Below are 23,872 nucleotides of genomic sequence, written 5' to 3'. Positions count from 1 at the left end.
TCCCCACCTCCAGAACCACTCCTTTATTGAGTGTGTCTTGCTAATCGCCAATGATTTCCACCTGTTGTCTATTCCATTTGTGCAGCAGCTGTGAAATTGATTGTCAATGTTGCTTCCTAAGCGGACAGTTTGATTTCACAGAAGTTTGATTTACTTGGAGTTAGATTGTGTTAAGTGTTCCCTTTATTTTTTTGAGCAGTGTATATAAAATTTTTTTTAAGATCAGTGCAGTTCTTCTTAAAGGACTGTCTTTTCCAAAAAGAGGTAACACTGTGATTAATACCCAAAATTAAGTCCTTCATTGTGATCTTACAAAAACCGCTTAATATAAGCATGACTCACTTTCTGTGAGGCTCCATCTCCACATCCTAAAACTATTTCTAGGTTACAGCTAATAAGCTTAATTCATGCAGGAAGTCAAAGGCTATTTCAAGAACTGACCAAAGGCTACAAGTTGACTGGCAGTCATTTTTGTCCTGCCATCTTCGACCAAACTGTCACTGTGAGGAGCAACTCGACTGGACTCTAGCTGGATACCCTGGCGTGAATGTCAGTTTATTGAAGTGAAAAGACATTGAGCATGACAGCAGCCAAAAACATTCAAACGGCTAAAGTCCCATTCTGCTCTTCACACTGAACACGACAGCATCAGACTGACGACAGGCAAAGGTTCACTTTTAAAGTTGAGCAGACGCTAAAGCTCATCTTCATGCCCCTGAAAACCTGCGTTTGTCAGGTATTAGACAAAAGGACTGCGGTACACACTTTAAAAAGGTAGCTTCTTTAGTAAAGGCAACGGTTTTGTTTAGAACCATTTCGTGTTTAAATGGTGCTCTGTGTGATGAGATGGTTCTTTAGATTGATGAGAATATGCTGTATATGGTTCTACACAGAACCTTTTTGTAAATGGCTCTACATAGCACCAAAATGACAATATAACAATACCAGAATCCTTTTTGGTGCTATATAGAACTGTTTTCAGAAAGTTTCCCCTTCAATCCAAAGAACTCTCACCATGAAAAGAACCATTTAAGCTTAAATTGGTTTCATACACAACTCATTGTTCTGTTGCCTTTACTAAAGAACCCTTGAAGAACACTCGCGTGTACTTGAAGGCACCCTGTAAACTGATACTATGCTTTTGAAGTCTTGAAGATGCCTTCTGAGTCGCAAAGCCTTGAAGATGCCCTCTGAGTTGTGAAGCCTACATAGAGTGCTTTTCAGGGATGTTCCAAAATGCTTAATGTAGGGGGAGGCTAAACTTGTCTTAATGTACAACAATTTAGTAAAACAAACATCATGGGGTTCCTAAATCATAGTATATCTGAAAGAGTACTTTCTTTGGGTGCTATTTGACCCTACAATGCCCTGCCTGTACCACCATTAATGTGTTTTAATATTAGCATCCAGTTCAGAACTTGTGTTGAAGCTTTTTTTTTTTTTTTTAGAGGCATTAATGCTCCAGATGTTCCAATTATCATTGCTCCGATCAATCGTGACCCCCAAGTTTCTTTTGGAGTATACATTTCACATCAAAGCACTCGGAGTGATGACTTCATTATGCAGAAACCTTCCCCTTTATTGTGCAAAATGTTTTGTGTTTATATTAGTTTTATTGTCTTGCCATTAGACAGTCAGTGAGACTGAGTGGTTATTGCTTGAGTACATTAAACCATGTTGAGCGACCCCCCTCCCCCTTTAGCATTTTAGAACATCCCCTTTTATACAGTCAAACAGCAGCAAGGCTAAAAGAGACAGTATTCTATCACAATCATAACATGAAAACTTGGGGAGGTCACACGTATCAGACTTCTCAAATTAAGAGTGCTGATCCAAGATCAGTTTCTGCTTTTTGTCTCAGCCTCTGTGCCTGGTCTCAGTCCACCTGTTAGGATGAACTGTTTCAATGACAAGTTACATCCTTTTGGGAACTGAATACAGACAAATAGGCTGGCGATGGTGGATTTTTGATTCAAGTCTTCTTCCACTGGACATGAAAAAGTGCAAATAAATGAATCTCCCTCTGCTCAGCTGCACAGTGACTTTGCACTAGATCCAGAATCTTGCAACGTTACTTTCCCATGTGAATATGATTACATTGTCATGGAGCTGACCGCAGATACGCACTCTTACCCTGAGACGCCTGACAGACAGAAGCCCTGAAATTCAGTGAAAAGTGGCAGCCATCTTTACCACACTACCAATCCCACAGGCAACTCTCAAAATTGAGAAGATTCTCAGATGTCGCATATAATGATAGCAATAAGCGTCTTGAAATGGTTGTGCAACTTGTACTGCATCAGAGAGGGCCATGAAAATATGCCATTCTAAATGAGATGTGAACTGAGTGAATCAGAAGAGAAAAAAATTTTTTTTTTAAAAACGAGACTGACTGCGCATCAGATTTAAAAAACATCTGGTACTATACCGAGACTCTCTCCAGTGCTTCTGCATGCCCTACTATACACTGATACAAGCGTGATGATCTACAGATTCTCAATGGCAAAATAAAATGCAAATACTTTCACTTCAGTCATGAACACTTGATACCAGAGTGTTCTGTAAGAATAAAATCTAGTATTGCGTGTTACATGTTTGACATAACATGTTTAATGAATATCTAATTAAGGCCTTACACTGAAATAAAAAACAAACCCTATCACATAAAGAGGGGGGAGTATAGAGATGAGTGTACATTTTGGTGAGCTAGAGTTCGTTTGGAATGGCATCTTCGTCCCTCTGTGGTCTTGTGGCGGTGTTGATCTGGATGGTGCTAGCCCTGGTTCTCCTCCGCTTTCTTTTTATGATTACCGGATGGCTATGAGGCCAACGTCTATCAGTTTCTGAATCTTCTGAGCAATAACTGGGTTCTTCAGGTGACTGCAGGAATGAGAGACAGAGAGGAAAAAAAAAAAAAAAAGCATTCAGTCGCTTGACCATTGCAAATTACAATACAGAGTTTTATGGACATTTTGCTGTACTAGGGGTTGCACAGATTGAGTAACATGAGCTATAATTCAAAAGTAGTCAGTTTAAAGTAAGGAAATTCAACCTCATTAACTGGCAGCAATGCACATACATACATAAATAAATAAGTTGTGTTGATTGTCTTTTTCCTCCCCTACACCCCTTACCCAAACATATACACAATATAGTATTTATCTGCGTGATGAAAGTAACATTTAAATAAATAAATAAACTGCCCTGCTGTTCAGTAGGGGGGGGGTAGTAGGGAAGTAGCATGATTTTTATGGCAGCAGGAAAAAAAAGTAACAAGTAATAAACATGCAAGAGGAGAGTCCAGAAATCAGTTCTTATCTGCTAAACACAAGCCAACAATATAGTGGGGAAAATACTACATGAGGTTACACTGGCCAGACCTCTGGCCGTTACCAAAGGATTAGGTTTTTATGTTCAACATGGCCAAGAACCAAGTACAGAATGCAGTTCTGTCAGCATATAATGACATATGAACTACTCTTTCCACATCCTACGAAAGTTTTCTTAGTCAGGCAAAGAGAGCCGAGTGCAAAATGATGAATCAGCTTCAGTGCATGAAATCACATCTGAGCCTACCAGCAACTAATTTCCATATCACTTACATAAAGCTTATATTTCATGCATGTTTCAGTAGAGTTATTAAAAAAGAGCAAACAGGCACTGAGTGCACTGCACCAGCCACTGACCAAACTCTGTAGCACTGAAATTCTAACAGTGGAAATACTAAACGTGAAATACAGATTTTTTTTTTTTAAGAGGGTAGAATGATTACTCATATAGTGTGATTACTGTCTTAAAACAGATCTAAACACTTTACTATTGCAATGTATGAGATGCACTGTGTTTTGTATTGTTTATTTTTTGGGCTGTGTCAGTAGGATAAAACTAAAGCACACTATTTATAATATTTATAATAGTAATAAGTGCATCCACTTCTGTACTGGACTACCATATGCAGAAATTGGAACATAACTGAACATGATAATGTCTGCTGTCTTGCTATAGTTTGTTGCAAACAGATCAACAAATGAAGTAGTTTGCAACTGGCTCAGTATAGTTTGCTTCTTATTGCAGTGATTAAGAACTAGTGCATAGAAGCAAATTCTGACAACTGTGGTCATTCTAGCACTGCAGCATGCATAGATGGTCCATGCACAGCTATGGGTACAGCGACTGCATCTGAGACTAAATACAACAACTGAACTAAGACAGAATGTCTATGCTGATTCACCTCAAATGCAGCATATATGCACCAAATGTTTTCAGTGGGTGACAGGTCTGATCTGTAGGCAGGCCAATTTAGCACCTGGAGTCATGCTATATACATGGCATATAGAGCCATGCTTTTGTAAGACACGCAGAATGTGGTTCGTCATTGTCTTGCTAAAATAAAAACAAGACCTTCTCTGTAAAAGACGTCATCTGGATGGCAGCATATGTTGCCAAAACACGTAAATATCAATCAGCATTAATGGTGCCTTCACAGTTGTGCCAATCACACATGCCATGTGCAGTAATGTACCCCCACTCCATCATGAATACTGGCACCGATAACAAGGTGAGTGGTCTTTAGCCTGGAGGACACAGCGTCCATGATTTGAAAAGGATTTCAAATGTTCATTCGTCTGACCAGAGAACACTTACCACTTTGCCTCAGTCCATTTTAAATGAGATCAGGCCGCGAGAAGGTTGTTGGATGTTTATATGGTTTCTTATTTGAGTTTTAGAGTTTTAACTTACGTTTGTGGATGCAGCAATGAACTGTTTTCACATACAGTGGTTTTCAGAAGTTTTTTCTGGGCCCACAACAGGATCATGTCCGAAAACAGCAAATAGCAGTTTTCAGTCTTGTTCCTTGCATACAGAGATTTGTCCAGATTCTCTAAATCATTTGATGAAAAGCTAAAGTTCTTTGCTATTTTACATTGAGAAATGCTATTTTTTAAATTGTTCACGATTTGCTTGCTCAGTCTTTCATGGAGTGGCGAACCCCTCTCCCCATCTCTACTTCTGAAAGACTCCACGTGTCTGGGATGCTTTTTTATGCCCAATTATGTTACTGACCTGTTGCCAACTAACTACAAGGTGTTTTTAGCATTACAAAAAGTTGGGTCTGAGGCAACAAAAGGCTGGTAAAGTTGTGTAATGTGCTGTTTGGGTCAAATTCAAAATGGGCATATTTTTTAAAAAAAACAATAAAATTTACCAGTTGCAACATTTGATATGTTGTTTTTGTACCATTTTTAAATTAAATCTGGAGTTTAAATGATTTGCACATCATTGCATTCTGTTTTTATTTAGATTTTGCCCAGCATCCCAACTTCTTTGGAAATGGGATTATACATACATTTAAGTAATTCATATTTTTCCAGCCTTCTACTTGTTACTGTTCTTGTTTTTTCCTTTGTGATTGGCAGGTTTAGCACCATTTCACATAAGATTCTCATACTGAATGTCTTTGGACAATACCAGTGACGCACAATATTACTGTAGAAAAGGAATTTTAAAAAAACGAATACAGAGTGGAAAGGTTGAAAGAATCAAAAAATCCAATGTAATCTAAATCCGGGAGGAACTGAGTCAGCGATGTGTTTCTGTGCGTGTCTTACTCGCTAAGGGCCTGAGGGTCTTTCTGCATCTGCTCCAGTATCATGCGCATGGCAGGGTCCGTCATGATCTGCTGCACCTCTGGATCAGCCATGGCCCTCCGCTTCACGTCCTCTGGGTTGTCATTCCGCACTGCCTGACTCACCATGCAGCGCTGCAGACCCTCTGTTGCTTCCTGCATGCAAAAAGACATAGTAAGCAAAAGTAAATTTTTATATACACACACACGCACACAAAAAAAAAAAAAAAAAAAAAAAAAAAAAAAAAAATATATATATATATATATATATATATATATAATAATAAAAATAAATAAATAAATAAATATATACAACATATGAATCACAATGTTTAGCTGCTCTGAGGTTTTAGAAGTTAGGACAAACCCATATGCACCAGCAAAACAGCACTGCCTATCTTACTACCTATTACTATACCTGTAAAGAATAATTATTTAAAAGAAGGAAAAAAAAGCTCCTGCTATGGCATTTATCCATTTAATTTGCCTTGCTTCTTGTTGTTTGTTTATAGGCTCTAACTGGTCCAAATCTTTAATGTTTTGGTTTGTGATTACTATTACATATTTAGAAAAGCATACTGTGACATTAATTCATCACAATAATGATGGCACAGCATATTCCCCATATATATGTGAACTGCTTCTTTTAAATTTGCACAAAAAAAAAAAAAAAAAAAAGACAAAGAATCTGTTCCTAATCCAAAGATTTCTTGGTGAATGCACAGAAGCATGCACATATAGAGTCAGTGGATTTAATAGGGTTTAAAAATCCAAATCTTTTTGGGCTGCAACAATACAGTACACTCCAACACAATACAGTGACTAGCATTACTAGCTCAAATCAGTCTAATAATTAGTATTTATTTAGTGTTTAAGCTGTTTAGAAATGTATAAAACGTAGAACATCTGAGACTTTTTAAATGTTTGAACGCTCCTGAAAAATGATGTTGAAACATTCCTTATTTTTGCTGCACTGAAAATGTACATCACTTTATAGTATTAAATCAAATTGTGCATTTTGTTTTGTGAATCAGTCATTAAATTCATTCTAATTTCGTACCTTAGAGTTTGAATCCAGCTCCAGAGCTTTCTGATAGGCATCCATGGCTTTGGAGAAGTCCTTCATTGCCTCCAGTGCTGCTGCCTTACGTGTGTACCCTTTGACTATGCATACACAGAAGAAAGATAAATGAAGTGACCTCAGCAAATCAAATCATCATTTACACCAGCCTTAAAATACTGCAAAAACCTACTGAAGATGGGGTCCAGTTTGATGCACTCCTCACAATCCTACAAAAAAAAAAAAAAAAAAAAAAAAGAAAGAAGAATGTGACTTTGGATTTAAATAGAGACTAAATGAGGGAAATGTTGTGCAGCACTTGGTTGAGCATAAATACATGTTCCTCAGCTCTATACCTTGAGCGCCAACTGGAATTCCAGGAGTTTGGTATAGCAGGCTGCTCTGTTGCTGAAGAGCTTGGCATCATTGGGGTTCCTCTTTATGGCCTCTGTGTAGTGCTTCATGGCCAGAGGGTAGTCACCTAAATATCAGAATAGTACATCTTTTAACTTCTAACTAGGCCTATCTTGATCAGGAAACACTGACAATTAATGGCCAGATAAATAATTCAAATCAACTTTTTTTTTGTTCATAGCATGCAATTATTAAAAGCACACGCATAAAGCAGACAAATTGGCTGATTAGCCATCTTGATTCTTTACTCAAGCTGAATACATTGCATTTGTGGCACAGAACATAAGATTTTACCAAAATAAAATATTATTAAAAGATATAATAGTATAAATAACAGGACTTAAGTTTTATAGATTTAAGTTAGTATCGATATCGGTACTTGAGATCACGCAAAGATCAAACATTGGTATTGGAAGTGAAACGAGGTATCAGTGCATCTCTCGCTGACAATGCTAGTAATTTGCATACTGTTTGAAGTAAGCATGATTCTGAAAGTTAATCGTGTTGGGCTGCAACTATCGAATACTGTCTCTGAGCATGTAATATCCAGACAGCCAGCTCACATGCTAGTATGCTCTCATTTATTCTTGGAAATAAATGCAAGATCATGCTAGCAGGCAAATGTAACAAAAGCATTTTGACTGCACCTGGTGAATAAAACTGACATGCAACCGCATAAAACTTAAGATTCGTTTTATTCCAGTTTACATGCTGCACATGCCAGAATAAAACTGCGGCACCAGGTGGAACTAAAAGATTGAAAAGAAAAAGGGGAAAAAAAAAAAAAAAGGATGACAAAAAGAAAGCCAACTTCAGCCTTCTCATTATCACCCCTGATCCTCTCCCCAGCTCTAACACAGACAGTTATTAGCAGGGTCTCTACAGCCCAACCTCTGACTATTACGAAGATGTAATCATGGCTTTGACAGGAAAAGACTATTTAACTGGCATGAAAAAAGGCTAACCACAAATTGCTATTTTTGCACAACGTGGAGGCAGATTATCTTGCTGTCTTTACATGTGTTGCTGTGCTACTGGTCCACTCACTGATTTCCATCAGACTTTGATAACTGAATTTATCTAATTATATGGAATACCTGTTGTAGCAGAAAGCATTCAAGTAATCAAATAATAACTGTGGAAAAATGGATTGTGAAATAATATAAAAATAAATAATTATGAAATAATTATGACAGGTATACTTCTAGATCAGGGGTCTAATTAAAATTCAATAAGGTCCAGGCAAAGAAAATTCTCAACTAAAGGTCCAGAATATCATAATATCTATGATTCATAACATCCTATGTAGTCAATAACTGAATGTCGAATCGAATAGTAAATTCAGTGATATTTCAACAATGTTTACTGTCAGATTTCTCTTTTTAGAGCACACCATGCAAAAGAATCTGCCTCACTTTCTTCTCCGACTGCTATGTCTTGTCCCTCAGCTGTGTGTTTATCACTCACTCACTTGAGTCTCAACGCTTATCGTAACGCACAGATATGATTGGCTGAGTAGAGTCACATGTGATTTTTACAATGCATGCATTTGGTCTTTGAGTTTCCTGGGCTAGTAAAGCTGTGCCGTAAATGCTAGAAAAGTTATGCCATAGCTTATTGGTTATAGGCCCAAGACCATATAGGACAGCATCTGGGTCCGGACTTATCAGTCCACTTATTAGTGACCTCTGTTCTAGATTGGGGGGGACAGCAGGATCAGGAGCCACTGAATGAGAACAGGTCCAAAAGCATTGGTGTAAAAGTGGATTAGTGGTATATGGAACTGAAACAAGCACCCTGTGTGACTCCTCTTTCACTCACATATCCCTACCTTTCTGGAAGGCCTCATTGCCCTTGTTTTTCTCCTCTAGTGCCAGATCTGGGTTAATGTAAGCCATTTTCTCCTGTTCCTTTACTATCTTCTCTGCCTGTAAGGGACAGCACAAACACCAACTCTTGTATAGAATGACAACACAAATCCATTCATTCCTAGATGTATCTAGCCAAGTGACACTCAAAAGCTGGTCTTACAGCAACCCCTTCCCAGCATTTTTCAAAATCACATATTACATCAGGGTACATACTATATTGTGCAGTACACTGATATTATAGTAGCAGAATTAAGAGTACATTTAAACTGCAAATTTCACTATGAAGACTTTCCTTTTGTATCTGATGTATTCTCATCCATAATGAGCTTGTTATGGTCTCATTTTACACTACTGTGCACTGTTCTCCACAGGACACCTACCTGCTGGCACTTCTTCAGCACCTCAGGTGTGCGGTGCTCTGTCAAGCTTTTGTTATAGAACTGAATGGATTCCTTATACCTCTCCTGCTTGAAGTAGGAGTTGCCAATCCTGGCATATGCCCTGAGGGACACAAGAGAATCAGCAGCGTGTAAATTCAACTGAAGTGGAAAACACAGTGTGAACAAATAGTTGTGACAATGTGCATTGTGGAGATGCAACAATGTGTTTTGAAAAACAGACATTCTATTAATTACACCATTATTGAATGCAATTGTGCAGTGCAATATATACGATTCCAGTTTTAAGTAACACCACTTACAGTTAATCATGGAATATCTAGGAGGGAAAAAAACCTGTTGCAACAATGGAATCCTATTACAGTACCACGCTTGAATTCAGTGAGCTCTTCAGAATGACACTTTCATAAATGTACAGACAGACTGCATGGCAAGGTGCTTGACTTTATACACCTGTGGCAATGTGACTGAAAAAAAAAAACCTGAATTCAATGATTAAGAGGTGTGTCCCAATACTTTTGTAAATATAGTGTATGTGTGCAATATTTATAACAAAATAATCATTAAAAATGAAAAAACAAAAAACAAAACAAATAAAAAAAAAAACACAAGACTTAACTGTGTAATCACCATCATACAGGACGGATAGCAGTAGCAGTCAGGACCTGCTATGGCTATACATTAGACATTATTAATAGCCTCTGTTTATCAAAAAAACACCCATGGCAATAATGCTAATTTCAGCAAGCAGGAATATAAGATTTAATTATGTAGTAGCATAAAGCTAACACAACTAGAGTTTTCCCACACTGAGCTTAATACTACATGACTACATAATACATGTTCTACACACAGACAAATGAAGCTTGTAACAGGCATCCAGGTAACTTCATACGTGCCAGTTTTAGAGTGAATTATTTAGTAAATATTTAAAGCCCAAATCTGAATATTACTCTATTACTATTGCGTTCACCCATGTCCCATTCAGCACGTTTATGTTTTCTGTTTGCTCTTCCTTCTGCTGTGCTGTGGCCGTTGTCATTATTTATAAGCTCTGCTCAAAGGAGGAAATGTTCCACATGATCAGACAGAGAGAGTGCAGCAAGAGCTTGTGAAAGAAGAGCTGCTGTGTCTTAAACAAACAAATAAGTAAGTCTTGTTAAAAAAACTTGTTAAAGTGCTGTCATGATATTTCAAAGTGTCCACAATAATGTGCATGTTTAATAGTGTGATATGGTAAATTACCAAACAACGTTCATAGTGCAGATTCATGCATACTTGATTTTGGATACGTGCACATCAAACTATGCTCTCCACTGTACCCTTTCTTTGCATCTTCACACAGATACATTTATGTGCATCTTTGCAGAAATATAAAATCAACCACTAGTTAATTTAGCTAGACCAATCTGACTTAAGCACTGGGCTAACTTTCAGAAAGTGCAACTAGTTAGTGTGATGATTGAGAGTGAACATGCATCTATTAAAGTAAATTATGTTTGTACAGACACACACACACACACTTACTTGGCAATTTGTCTGTAGTCCTCACGATTCTCTCGGCCCACTTCAATGGCTTTCTCACAATACTCTCTACACTTGTCAAACTCCCCCATCTCAAAAAACACAGCTAAAAATGGAAAAACAAAACAAAACAAACCTGACACAGAGGAATGGACACCTTCACCTGTACAACCTATATAGACACCAAATAAAAGGACTCAGAACGTTGAGACAAAGGGCAATTTGCAACTTGTCTGAATAAGCACCTTGTTTTGATCATGGTTAACTGAGGTCAAACTGCCTAAAGGATATTAATCCAGTAGTGGATTACTCTAACATTCAACCAAGGAATGAAAAACAAGCATTTTACTGAAGTACAAAGCCAGTCTTGTAAAAGACAATCAATAATAATCATATGCTTTAGTACGAAACTGATTCTTTTGATATATTTTTAATAAAATTATTATGCCACTCTATTCCTTAATCTGAGCAGACTGATACTCATTACACTAGGTGGTGCTATGCACTATGCAATTATGGAGAGGGAATAAAAATAATAAACATTTAGGTAAAACATCCCTAAAACTGACAATTTGCTGACAATTTATTCTATGTTTTTTTGTTTTGTTTTATACCTATTTTTGTTGGATATTGTTATTTAATTCACACCTGCTTATTTTGTGATGTGTCCAAATAACTTTTTTATATTATACAAAAAATAAATAAATTAACTACTTTTGAGTTTCAAAACAGCCATAAAATACTATGTTTTGAAATACATATAATAACTCTACTAGATCCATTAGATTTTTATCTATTCATCCATCCCTAGCAGAGTAGGCAGAGGTAAACAATGCATAGCAGACTATGAACATCTCAAAAAGGCTGTAAATATTTCCAAGCGAAAGGCATCAAAAGCTTCCAAAGGCTAAACACAGCCTGAAGAGCTCAGTGAAGCTGAGCACACAAGTAGTCTGTAAGTGCCAAAAAGCAAGGTGCTTTGTAAGACTAACACACAATCAAATAAACACACAAAATGCAGCTGTGTTTAAAAAGACGCCTTTGTCCTGGAGATACTCGCACACATTGTTAAACACTTCAATTAGGAAGGTTACATAATGAAATATTTATGCCTCCCTGCTGTAGTGGAAAAACAGGCAGTTTGTCTGACCATGGAATTGAAATAACAAGCAGCTTGAGGGGGCTGGGGGGAAAATGTATGCTCTACACCCAAACAGCTCCTGCAACATATGGTGGGTGTGTATGAGAGAGTCTGAGCATACTTTAAGAATGTGTGTGTCAAGAAAGGAAGAGAAGGCAAAACAAAGAATAAGTATAAAAAGATGTGCATGTTCGAATTTAAAATGCATACCAGCCTGATTGGACAGACAGGTCATGTTGGTGGGGTCATGCTTGCACGCCTCCTCATAGTGTTTCAGAGCAGCGGCAAAATCCTTCTTTTTATATGCTGCATTGCCAAGTTCCTTCTCCTTTAATGCCTGCAAGAGAGACCAAAACCATTAGTCACGTATCATGTAAACAGCACATGAAACAATTTTACAAGTTGGGAGTTTGAAGCCAACAGTGATACGTGCTCTAAATGTCCTCTGATATGGTAGAATTAAATGGCCCACATAATGGAAAACCCAATTTTCCTTGCTTTTTTGAAACCATGCAATTTGAAATTGTGCTCTCAGTTCTCACCATTAACTGTGGAAAATATGCTTCAAAAGCAGTCTGTTTTGAACACACTATTTCTGTGAACAACTATTATAAGTGGACCTTAAAGAAAAAAAAAAAAACAGAATGCAAGAAAGCAGCCCTAACTGTTTAACTGGATCAACATCATGGGAATCTTCTACTTGCTTAATAAGGAAATAAGAGTAAAATAAAGTCAGTTTTAAGTAGTACCTAAGCACTGTTACAGTGCATATGTGAAACCTAAGCTGCAAAATAGCCTATTTTAAATTGTCTACAGCAGATCAGCTGGTCCACGTTGATGTTCTAAGGAGCGGTTGTCGGAAACAACAGTAAGTTTACAGGAGAGAGAGAGAGAAAAAAAAAACAAAACTTTCATATCTTTGAACTGGATTTACCAGAACTAGAATTCCCCCCCCCCCCCAAAGAATTTGAGCTTCTCTATTGCTCCACTCATCATGAAATTTGAACTGGAGATATGAAGTAACAGAAGCCTGCATAATTCTAAGGCAGTTGTTCTTAAACCAGTCTTCAGTAACCCCCAGACTGCCCACATTTTTGCTAAACCCTCATGCACGGCAAAGCTGGAGCAAAAATACAGTTTGGGAAACACAGGATACGATGGATGGCAGAGTTTTCTGAGAGCTTCTGACATATAAAGCTAGCCCACATCATGGTATTTATTTTTATATTAACATGGGCTAAAGTCCTTTATAGTCACTTATATTTGACCATATAGTACTAAGAATATACACAAACCAGCCACTTTATTAGGTACACCTTACTAGTAAAAGGTTGGACCCCTCTTTGCTTTCAGAACTGCCTTAAGTCTTCGTGGTATACTTTCAACAAGGTGTTGGAAACATTCCTCAGAGATATTGGTTGGTTATTTGAGTTACTGTTGCCTTTCTATCATCTCAAACCAGTCTGCCCATTCTCCTCTGACCTCTCATCAACAAGGCATTTTCGTCCACACAACTGCATCTCACTGGATATTTTCTCTTTTTCGGACCATTCTCTGTAAACCCTAGAGATGGTTGTGCATGAAAATCCCAGTAGATCAGCAGTTTCTGAAATACTTAGACCAGCCCGTCTGGCACCAACAACCACGCCACGTTCAAAATCACTTAAATCACCTTTCTTCCCCATTCTGATGCTAGGTTTGCACTTCAGCAAGTTGTCTTGACCACCTCTACATGCCTAAATGCACTGAGTTGCAGCCATGTGATTGGCTGATTAGCTATTTGTGTAAACAAGCAATTGAACAGGTGAATAACCTATAACCACTTTACCTAATAAAGTGGCCAGTGAGTGTATAACAATAAACCAATGTAATATAATAATACAATATTGATTACAGTCAGCTTTACACAAAACTGGGTGCTTATGTAGGCATGTTTAATAACGTTTTGGACTGTTAACCTCATATAGATGCTTATGGCCCCACCTTATTAACTTAAAGGCAACTTCAAACAAATTTCTGTTAAGGGTCACACTGTTTTTGGAAGTGTAAATTTGTATTCTGACCATTAAACTTTACAAATTAAATTTAGAACAGAGTTTGTACCAATCTCTTGTTCTCTGGCAAGTCTTCCTCTTTGGGAGGGGGTGGGGCTGTCTCTTTAGGTTTAGGGGGAGGGGGTGGAGTTGGCTCTTCATCTTCCTCCATGCCAGCCAGGTCTAACCCCAGTAACACTGAGAGAGTCGTCATCACTCTTGGGTCCTGCAACCTCCTAGAGGGAGAGAGAGAGAGAGAGAGAGAGAGAGAGAGAGAGAGAGAGAGAGAGAGAGAGAGAGAGAGAGAGATATTAACATTACCTTGTCACATACAGGCAGGAGTGAAAATCTGCTGGAATGAAAATAAGGAGTTTGTGGAGGCGGAAGATATATTTATGGGCAAGCATGAGAGCTAGAGGGGCAGTGAGACTTTTCAGACTAGAGGTGTAGAAAGAAGAGAGAGAGGACAAGTTGACTATGACTACAGTGTGGGCTTGAGGGATTGACAGGCAGACTTTTGTGCACAAAAGAGAAAAATGAAACAGGAGTGAAAAGAGTCATGAAAAGAAGTGATATTGCATAGCCTGGAGATCTGTGAAAGGATACAGCTAAAAAACAAGAAGGAATGATAACCCCAAGACTGAGACAAAGAGAGGTAGAGAGATGAAAGATTGAGAGAGGTCCTCTGAAGGAAACAGCACTTACGTGCCAAGTTCAGATGGCTTGGTGCGGAGCTGCTCCAGCAGCTCTCTGTAGCTGGGGTCGGCCAGTAGCGCCCGTGTTCGAGGGTCTGCCTCTAATTTATCAAACAGGTTGGGCATAGCAAATGGGTTCATCATCTTCTTCTCTGAAGGGAGAACACATTGAGGAGAAACATTTAGTACGGGCAGCAGACAGGTTTGGGAGATTTAACAATATTATCGCCACAAGGTCTACAGTCCAGACTAGGTGCAAAATGTTGATAAAATCAATAACAGGGATAATTTGAGGGATATATGGGTGCACCGTTGTCCAGGTGGGGTAAGGGGTTGTGGGTTAGTGAGAGACAGCAGGAGCAATTTAAAATAATAACTTGGCTTGTTACTATACATAACTACGTCCTGGCTGAATTCGCTTTCCCTTAGTTTGAAAGAATGCCTAACTGTAGTTATATTAATGATTCTTGCAATATTTACATAACTGAGGAGTATCGAGAAACAGTTTAACAAGAAGCAGAGTGAGGAGCAGAGACTCATAGATCAGGAACCTTGAAGCGTGCAAACTCAGAGAAGCACTTTAAGATCATTAAGCTAGCTTAAACCTTACGGAAATAAATAAATATAAATATATACACACACACACACACGCTAGCGTATAGAATGTTATAACTTAAAGACAAAAAGAGATTCCTAGAAGTGCCACATTTTAAAGATACTATCAAAAACAATGAATGTAATTTATATTCTACATTTGAATTCTTACACTGCACAGCAATAATTAATAAATAATAATTAAGCAAAATTATTATTACTCTATTTGTAAATAAATATGCAGCTGCTCATAGTCAGAACACCACACAAGTACAAGTATATTATAAAGAATCCACACCTGCTAGCCGTGCCTCAATGTTTTGAAGCCCCTCCTTTAGTTGCTGGTTGGAAGGCTCGTGTCTGAGACCCTCCTGATAGGTTGCTTTGGCTTCCTCTAATCTCCCCAGAAACTCCAAAGCTGCAGCCTTCCGTGAGTAACCCTGAAATGAGAACAGAATTAAATCATGTTTGTTAGGCATCCCTGTCCTGTTAGAGTATCACTGGAGATAATTTCAACTGACACTGCTTCTATTTTCACTGCTGCTATTTTTTCAGATAAGTAAATCAAAAACTTTAGATTTACTGAATAAGAGCAGTAATCTGTTTGCCACAGAATGCCACCGCCATGTCAGCATTGTATGTGGGCACAAGGGCTGCGTGACCTTAAAGGGACATTCTGTCCGAAAAGTAGCATTTAGTATGTTATTTGTTATATTACGTAACATTCTGCATTGCAGCACTGTATCCCTCAGTCTCAATATTTTGGCAGAACTCAATTTTGTGTCCTTTTTGTGTTTTTCATCCATCAACTACAATTTTCAGCTTACACCACGCAATTAAACCATATATCCACTGGAAACCTCCTCAACCCATGATAAAGAAATACTGACTGCTAGCATGGCCACTAATGTACAGTAGGGCTGTAAATATCAGCATGAAATGCAATGTTTGATAAAGCTGTTGGCATGGTGATATGCCAGCTGATAAGTTAGAAATTATATTGATAACTTATTTTCAAAACGATTCTGACTGAATGTGAGGCAACTAGACATTTTTGGACATGTAAACAGAATAACTAACCTCTACTTTACCAAATAGTATTTAGTTTTGAATTTATTTCACTAACAGCTACTTACATTTTCAATGTGCACTGAAAGTCTGAGAAAGCCAACATTACCTCAACAGCTTTTTCTACAAAGGCTCCAAAATAAAACATGCATATAATTTTTTTGTATGGGCAAACATAAAAACAAAGACATAAAATAGACACAAAAAAGAACAAACATAAAATTTTGTTTACACATATATTTATTTATTTTTATGTTTATTGTGTAAGCAGTCATTACTGCTTTGCACATTTAAAGACACAGGGAACCTAAATCTGATTTCTTTTTAATTAGGTTAATCTTGTTCTTGCAGGCAGTAAACTTGTACTAAATAAACCCTTTGAATAACCCAATCACGAATAAATGACTGATATTTCACCATACTTCTTTTCTCTCTAAGTAAACTGGGTGGCTTACTTTTTCAGCAAACCTGGACCTAAATGGACACGTCCTATTGCATACACAGTATGCCATAGGGCAAACTAAGTCCATTTTTTTAACAGTACTAAAAAGATCCCATCACGTCCGTGCCCCAGTTTGTTTACATAATAACTATGTAAACCATAATAATGCCTCTTTCAGAAACCTTGCTGTGAAAACTCCTAAATTAAGTATTTAAGGTCAGTGGTTTTGAAAGACTACAAGTAAGACCATGTACTCGCATTAGCAATGTGCAGAGGTACCTGAGTACTCTTAACCATTCGACATGCCAGTATTCAAATACTGAAATCACATTTAAGCACTCATTATGTTTCAACACAGGTAGAAGGAGAAATCAGAGAATAACATTTCAATGAAATGCTCTTTTTATGTTTTAATGAGACTGTAAAATCTGAGTTGTGTTTGTATTTATGAGTAAGGTTGCCAAGGATGTGATGAACCCGTTAGTTGTAGTTTTAGTTTATGACTAAAGAGAAAGCCTTCACTACCCAGGCAACATGGCAACTACCGATTTTTCTCTACTTTCTTGTGTAATAAAACAAATAGTAAATAGCAAAATAATACATTTGAAAACTTTTTTCTTGCTGCTAAAAATTTGTGTTACTGATTTAGTAACTTAACACCAGAGGTACCACCTAAAACTGTATGCAAAATGTACAGCCCTAACTAGTTTCCAACAACTTCAACATATGGCTGGCCTGCCTGATCTGAAGGAGAACGGAAGGAAGAAATAGATCATTCTTCAAAAAGGGCGGTAATAACACTACTCACCTTGCCCCAGTCTGGCTTGATCGTAATGGTCTGGCAGGCATCCTTCAGAGCATTATCATAGTCAGCCTTTTTGGCGTAGGCAGCAGAGCGGTTGCTGAAGAGGACGTGATTGGAAGGGTCTAATGCCAAAGCCTCCGTGTAGCAGCGCACTGCTTCATCAATGTTTCCTGCGCTCAGCGCCTTATTACCCTGGTCTTTCAGCTGAGATACCTGAGGACAGGGCATCACAATTACGGTTCAATATTTGAAAAAGTGCAAGATGAAAGGTAACATTACAAACTAGAAGTCTACAAGAAACAGAATTGAGAAAAAAAAATCCTCCTTAATTTAAATTTTCCCCCAGAGGTACTGATGACAAAATTTGACTACAGTCCAAGAATTGCCATAGGAACAGTGCAAGACCAGCAAATCTGACAAATGGTAAGCGTATCCAACACCTCCACCAGGATCCCATGGAAAACCCATGGCAACATGAAGCAGAGGGCATAAGCTGAAGTTCTTTCGCACTGCAATTTCAACAGGTCAGACACAGTAGCACCTGCCTGCAGACCTTACAGCGCTGAAAGCAGTTTTAATCTGTGCTCTGCAACAGACTCAGTAAACATGCATTATGAATTGTTAAAAGCGGCACTTTTAGTCTGACATCAGGCTGCTTCTCATGACATCTCTCTACTTCTTGTATTCTGTGGATTCAAGTCATGTGACCTGGACAAGGCACAAATTTGATGACTTGAGGCTCGACTCCAAAAATAAATAAATAAATAAATAAAATTTGAGAAAGACTTGCAACGACACTGACTCAATCATCAATGATTCCAACTTTGACTTAAAAAGACTAAAGACCCAAAGTAGAAGAAGCATGGAGAGGTGTATAACTGCAGTCATTTTTACATTAATGGCTTCGTTTCCTGCCGTATATCTGATAACACAGCAATGTCATCAAATGCCTGTTAGTGTACTTACCCCAATTATGATATTTCAGAAGACAAGTGAAGGGTTTAGAACTGAAATTCACCTCCACAAGGCAAAACATCAAAAAGCCCTCACTCAACTATTTAACTTGCTGGAGAAACTTACCAACTGAATTGAGCATTTTCCTCATGGTAGAAAAACAAAAACAGATCTCTATTTCACTGACTTTAACAGCTTCTGCAAATAAAATGAGCACAACACTCAGCACAAGGATGAATCTGACATCTTATTCGCCAGCTTCATTTGAATGTACCATTCCACCTGAAATGGTACAGTATTCCGGCAACTGACTGCTGCAGCATTTACGGTAGAATGGAAAGTCGTAATAAGCCAACTTCAGCTTTGTACGTTTTTAGTGCTCATTTGTCATTATTTGAATCCTATACTCTGAATGTCCCCAAAAATCATAATAAAAAAATGAAGATTATGAAGTTTAACAGTAATTTGAAAATTCTTTTTATGTGTAGTTGGACAACTCCTTATCCATATTATTACTGTTGATCTTGACTGTCTCGACCTGAGATTCACTTGCAACTTAGTGACTTGTTTCAAGCTCTAGTATTCTAATTATATGCCTTAGTTATGTTACTCACACGAATGCACTAGGCAGCTCTAACACCTACCACCAAACTGTGCACATAAAAAGGCTTCTTCTTACTTCTATTATTCAAAAGGAGACACTTCAGGGTACAGCTGCAGAACATGGCAAAACAACACATAATACGCATTTCCCTAACATCTGATAAGTATGAACAGACAAAGTATTGCCTCATTTAAAATATCAAAATTAAAAATCCGATTTTACAAACTGTGCTGTACAAAATCCAATTACACGGGAATAATTATGTCCATTTTTACTTAAACATTCGGTTAGGAAGTACTGATAACATCTAGGATATACACAGAAAAAGCATACTGTGATGTAATTTATCACGATAACGATTAAGACTGTCATACTGCCCTGACCAGGGACAGCTGCAGTACTACACCTGTTTTGAACTGTCTATCACAAATGTCTCGGACAGCAGTCACGTTCGAGTCAGCTGGCCGAGCTACAGCCTGCAGGCCTGACTAGTCGATGCGATTACTGTTTTGTGGCTTAATAAACAGTATTAGTTACCATGCCATAACTGTTAGCTTCGCCTTAAGCCAAAGAACCTTACTAACACGAACAATATAAAGACAGAAATAGATACATGTAAACGAGGTAGCATCACCAAAAACTAGTTTACTGTCGACAGCAACTCATAACTTGTAACTAACAGTTGTAATGGTCAGCTATTTGCCCAACAAGACAGACTGTCACGGTGTAATCTGGACACCTGACCAACATGTACGGTCACGAATTAATGTTTTCCCCCACCGCCACACACACAAAAAGCATGTTTGTTAACCACCTAGGTAGTCTGGATGTATACGAACCTCTGAGCATGAACTAAAGGACACCTTTAATCTGTCGCAGTCCTATGCAGCAACAGCAGTCTCTGCAAAGACTCCAGCTCTGCTAGGTGCTCAGTTAGCTATACAGCTAACCTAGCTGACGGGAGCGAAGTTAGAATGAGCTAAATACGCGAGCTAACGGAACAGAGGTACTACCACAGACGTTTACACGCAGCTTGATAGAGAAATGTCTTGTTGAGCTCTTCCCTTTACGTATTTTAATAGCTACACTATCCATTTAGCACCGTAGCTAACAATGAGCATCACTGCAGCGCCTATCACACAGCTAATGCTAGCTTGCCAGCTAAGGAACTTGTAGAGCGGGTTTAACTGACCAGCCTGATACTGTGTGGCTGAATTTAGTTAATAACAGAAAATCTAGCAGACGTGTGGCTCTTCAGCAACAGCCCCTGAGTGCTTTGCCTGAATTTCTAGGTTAATTTCAGGGCGAAGTGGTACTTACTTTCTCCATGGTGCAACCATGAGGTTCCAGAAACTACTGTGAGACGACAGTGGAGGAGACGCGCCGCCCACCGCGCAATATGACTGTACCCGAAAATAGGTTGCCATGTATTACAAAATTCCTCTTCTTGCACAGCTTCGCTTGCAAACCTATCTCGACAGTCAATTCATCAAAAACAACCTTTCACGCCGCGATTGCTGCCCATTTCCAATTGACAGTTCAACGAGAGAAAGGCTGTTACATCTGTGCTGAATAAATAGCGGTTTATTTCGTAGCTTACAACCACTCAACAAAACCAGAAAGATCGAGAAGTTTCTGTCAGCATCAACGGTTCGCCTATTGTGCCTGCATGCTTTGGCAACCCGCTCTTCACGGTGAAGTGAAGCGCCGTGCTTGCAGTGTGTGACTTTTCTCATCACACAAGATGCGTTTTCTTCTGTGATTGGTTACTTCACATTACGCGACGAAGCGTAGAGCAACCAGAAGTCAGTGCGCTGACAATGAGAGGGGAATTGTAGTGGAGTAAGCGCCAGAAATATTCCAGTTAGTTCTGGAAGGTTCAACTTCGAGGAACCTGCAAATATAGTCCCAGCTGTTTTGTTTACGCCTTTTAATAATTTCTGGAGACACTGAGAATGTACTAGCATTTCCTCTACCTGTTCAAACTGTTAAATTATTATGATTATTTTTGTTGTTGTTGTTGTTGTTATTATTATAAGTAGTAGTAGTAACTTTTTTTCCCCTAATCCCCACAATATTGTATAGTCAAAGGTTGCCACCTTTAGCTTAGACAACAATTGTGGGCTATAGTTTGAAACTACCACAATATAGATACACTATATTGCCAAAAGTATCCACTCAACCATCCAAATAATTAAATTCACGTGTTCCAATCACTTCCGTGGCCACAGGTGTATAAAACTAAGCTCTTAGGCGTGCAGACTTCTGCTACAAACATTTCTGAAAGAATGGGTCACTCTCATGAGCTCAGTGAATTCCAGCCTGGTAACATGATAGGATGCCACCTGTGGAACAAGTCCGGTCGTGAAATTTTCTCACTAGTAAATATTCCAAAGTCAACTGTCAGTGGTATTACAACAAACTGGAAGTGATTGAGAATGACAGCAACTCAGCCACAAAGTGGTAGGCCACGTAAAATGACAGAACGGGGTCAGTGGATACTGAGGATCTGAGGTTCTCTGGAGTGACAAATCACGCTTCTCCGTCTGACAATCCGATGGACGAGTCTGGGTTTGGTGCTTGCTAGGAGAACGGTAATTGTCTGACTGCATTGTGCCAAGCATAAAGTTGAAGGGGGATTATGGTGTGGATTTTGGACAATTTCATGCTCCCAACTTTGTGGGAGCAGTGCACAAAGCAGGGTCCATAACGACATAGATGAACGAGTTTCAAGTGGAAGAACTTGACTGGCCCTCACAGACTCCTGACCTCAAACCGATAGAACACCTTTGGGATGAATTAGAGTGAAGACTGCAAGCCAGGCCTTCTCATCCAACATCAGCATCTGACCTCACAATGACAATGGTCAAAAATTCCCATAAACACACTCCTAAACCTTGTGGAAAGCCTTCCCAGAAGAGCTGAAGCTGTTATACCTGCAAAGGGTGAGCCAACATCATATTAAACCCTTTCAATTAAGAATGGGATGTCTCTCAAGTTCATATGTGTGTGAAGGCAGATGAGCGAATCCTTTTGGCAATATAGTGTACATATCCTAAAGTATCCAGATATTCCCCTTAGTTGTTCAGCTAGTAAAAGTTACCCCCTAATGCTGACACAGGTGTTCAGTTGTGCATACACACTTGTAATCTCCATAACAGTATTGTCAATACAATAGGACGCTCTGGAGTAGCTGCATATGAGTCTAAGGTCACATGCTCGATGCCAAGTGTCAGGAAGGCAGCTTTGGGCTGCGGAGCAGTGGAACTGTGTTCTCTGCAGTGATGGAGCACCATCAGAGATATCACTGGGATGACTTTTTGATCCAGATCCAACATCAGTATCTGACCTCATTAATGCTCTTGTGAATGAAAACAAATTCTCACAGCAGTGTTCCAGCATCTAGCATGAAGCCTTTTCAGAATAGTAAAGACTGTTGTAAACAAAGTTAAAGGGCATTTCCACTTAATTTTGCATTCTAGTTTTTTGGGATGTAAAAGTCACAAGTGGTTTGATGTGAGTCAGGTTTTCTTTACTGAGGTGGTCAACCAGGACACATGTCTACAACAAAAATCTAGAAAATAAATCAAAATAACCTTTATGAAGAAGTTTTCTTTGGATGCTAACAAGACTTAATTTTGTTGTGAACGCCTTGCATGAGCCTCTCTGCTATTGACAGATTTAAAAAATGTTTTAGACCAAAAAGTAACATAAAAGCAATGTCACAGCCATCAGGCCACACAATCATAACCCAACCTCTGTTTAGGCTTCATCTGCCAGGATGTCACATTGTTATGTCCTGTAATAGCTTTCATAGACATAAACTCTTTGGACGTCTGGTTCCTATCATTACAACTGTGAGTCTGAGTCTGACTTGCTAAGTTTCCTTAGAATTGAACATTTTACATCAAGCCACTCTGAATTACTTAAATTATTAAAGATTTATTAAGAAAAATTCTGTGGAATTCCCCTTTCAGTGTTGACTGGTGGTTCTTGTTTTCATGTTTCATGAGGCTTATATGCATGAGTTTATATGTTATAGCTCACAGTAACTTGCCCAAAATGCTACCAGTCCAATCAGGTTCCCTTCACTCTTCCAATTGCCCTAACCTCTGTTTAACTTCTAGAGCTCTACGTGCTCTTTTGTGTCTACGTGTTACTATGACAATGTTTTTGCAGTAAAGTCTTTATTGGGTGGATTTTATAGATTTGTCTTAAAATGTTCACATGCCAGTCCTATCCAGAATCTCTTTAGTATATGAGGCCTCACTGATTACAGATCCTGACACACATTCCACTGCAGCGCTTAGTTTGTCTGATTGAAGAGCAGCTTTCATTCAAAAGCTCTTCACCCAACAGTGGCAGCAGCAATAGCCTCCACTTACTGAGGCTGCAATCAATACTCTCTCTCTCTCTCTCTCTCTCTCTCTCTCTCTCTCTCTCTCTCTCTCTCTCTCTCATGTTTGGATTTGAACTTTATTTCTTTAACAGCCTCATTTTATTTACACCTTTACAAATAACACTTGTTCAAGTAATTAACTTATTGCCTGTTAAATTTCTCTTAATTTTCTCTCAAATAAGTAGCAAGATTCCACATCTGGAGATGGTAACTACAATCAATGACTGATTCACAGAATTACACA

At 38.5% G+C, this 23,872-nt stretch overlaps 1 protein-coding gene across 1 annotated transcript; it reads right to left on the bottom strand.

The window, feature by feature from the left end:
- Positions 1-534: 534 nt before the first annotated feature.
- stip1 (stress-induced phosphoprotein 1) lies at positions 535-20,750 on the bottom strand. The gene is made up of 14 exons (XM_017698257.2): positions 20,550-20,750; positions 17,675-17,884; positions 15,655-15,796; positions 14,773-14,914; positions 14,138-14,303; positions 12,245-12,371; positions 10,897-10,999; positions 9,352-9,472; positions 8,932-9,028; positions 7,043-7,167; positions 6,880-6,916; positions 6,687-6,790; positions 5,610-5,782; positions 535-2,880 (listed from the first exon to the last, which is right to left on the bottom strand). The coding sequence occupies exons 1-14, from the start codon at positions 20,556-20,558 to the stop codon at positions 2,808-2,810; spliced, it is 1,629 nt and encodes a 542-aa protein (XP_017553746.1). The 5' UTR covers positions 20,559-20,750; the 3' UTR covers positions 535-2,807.
- Between the last annotated feature and the right edge of the window lie 3,122 nt (positions 20,751-23,872).

This window comes from Pygocentrus nattereri, chromosome 23, assembly GCF_015220715.1.
Source record: "Pygocentrus nattereri isolate fPygNat1 chromosome 23, fPygNat1.pri, whole genome shotgun sequence".
Lineage (NCBI taxonomy): Eukaryota > Metazoa > Chordata > Actinopteri > Characiformes > Serrasalmidae > Pygocentrus > Pygocentrus nattereri.
The sequence above is the reverse complement of the archived record's forward strand: the minus strand, read 5'-3'. Positions and strand labels throughout refer to the sequence as shown.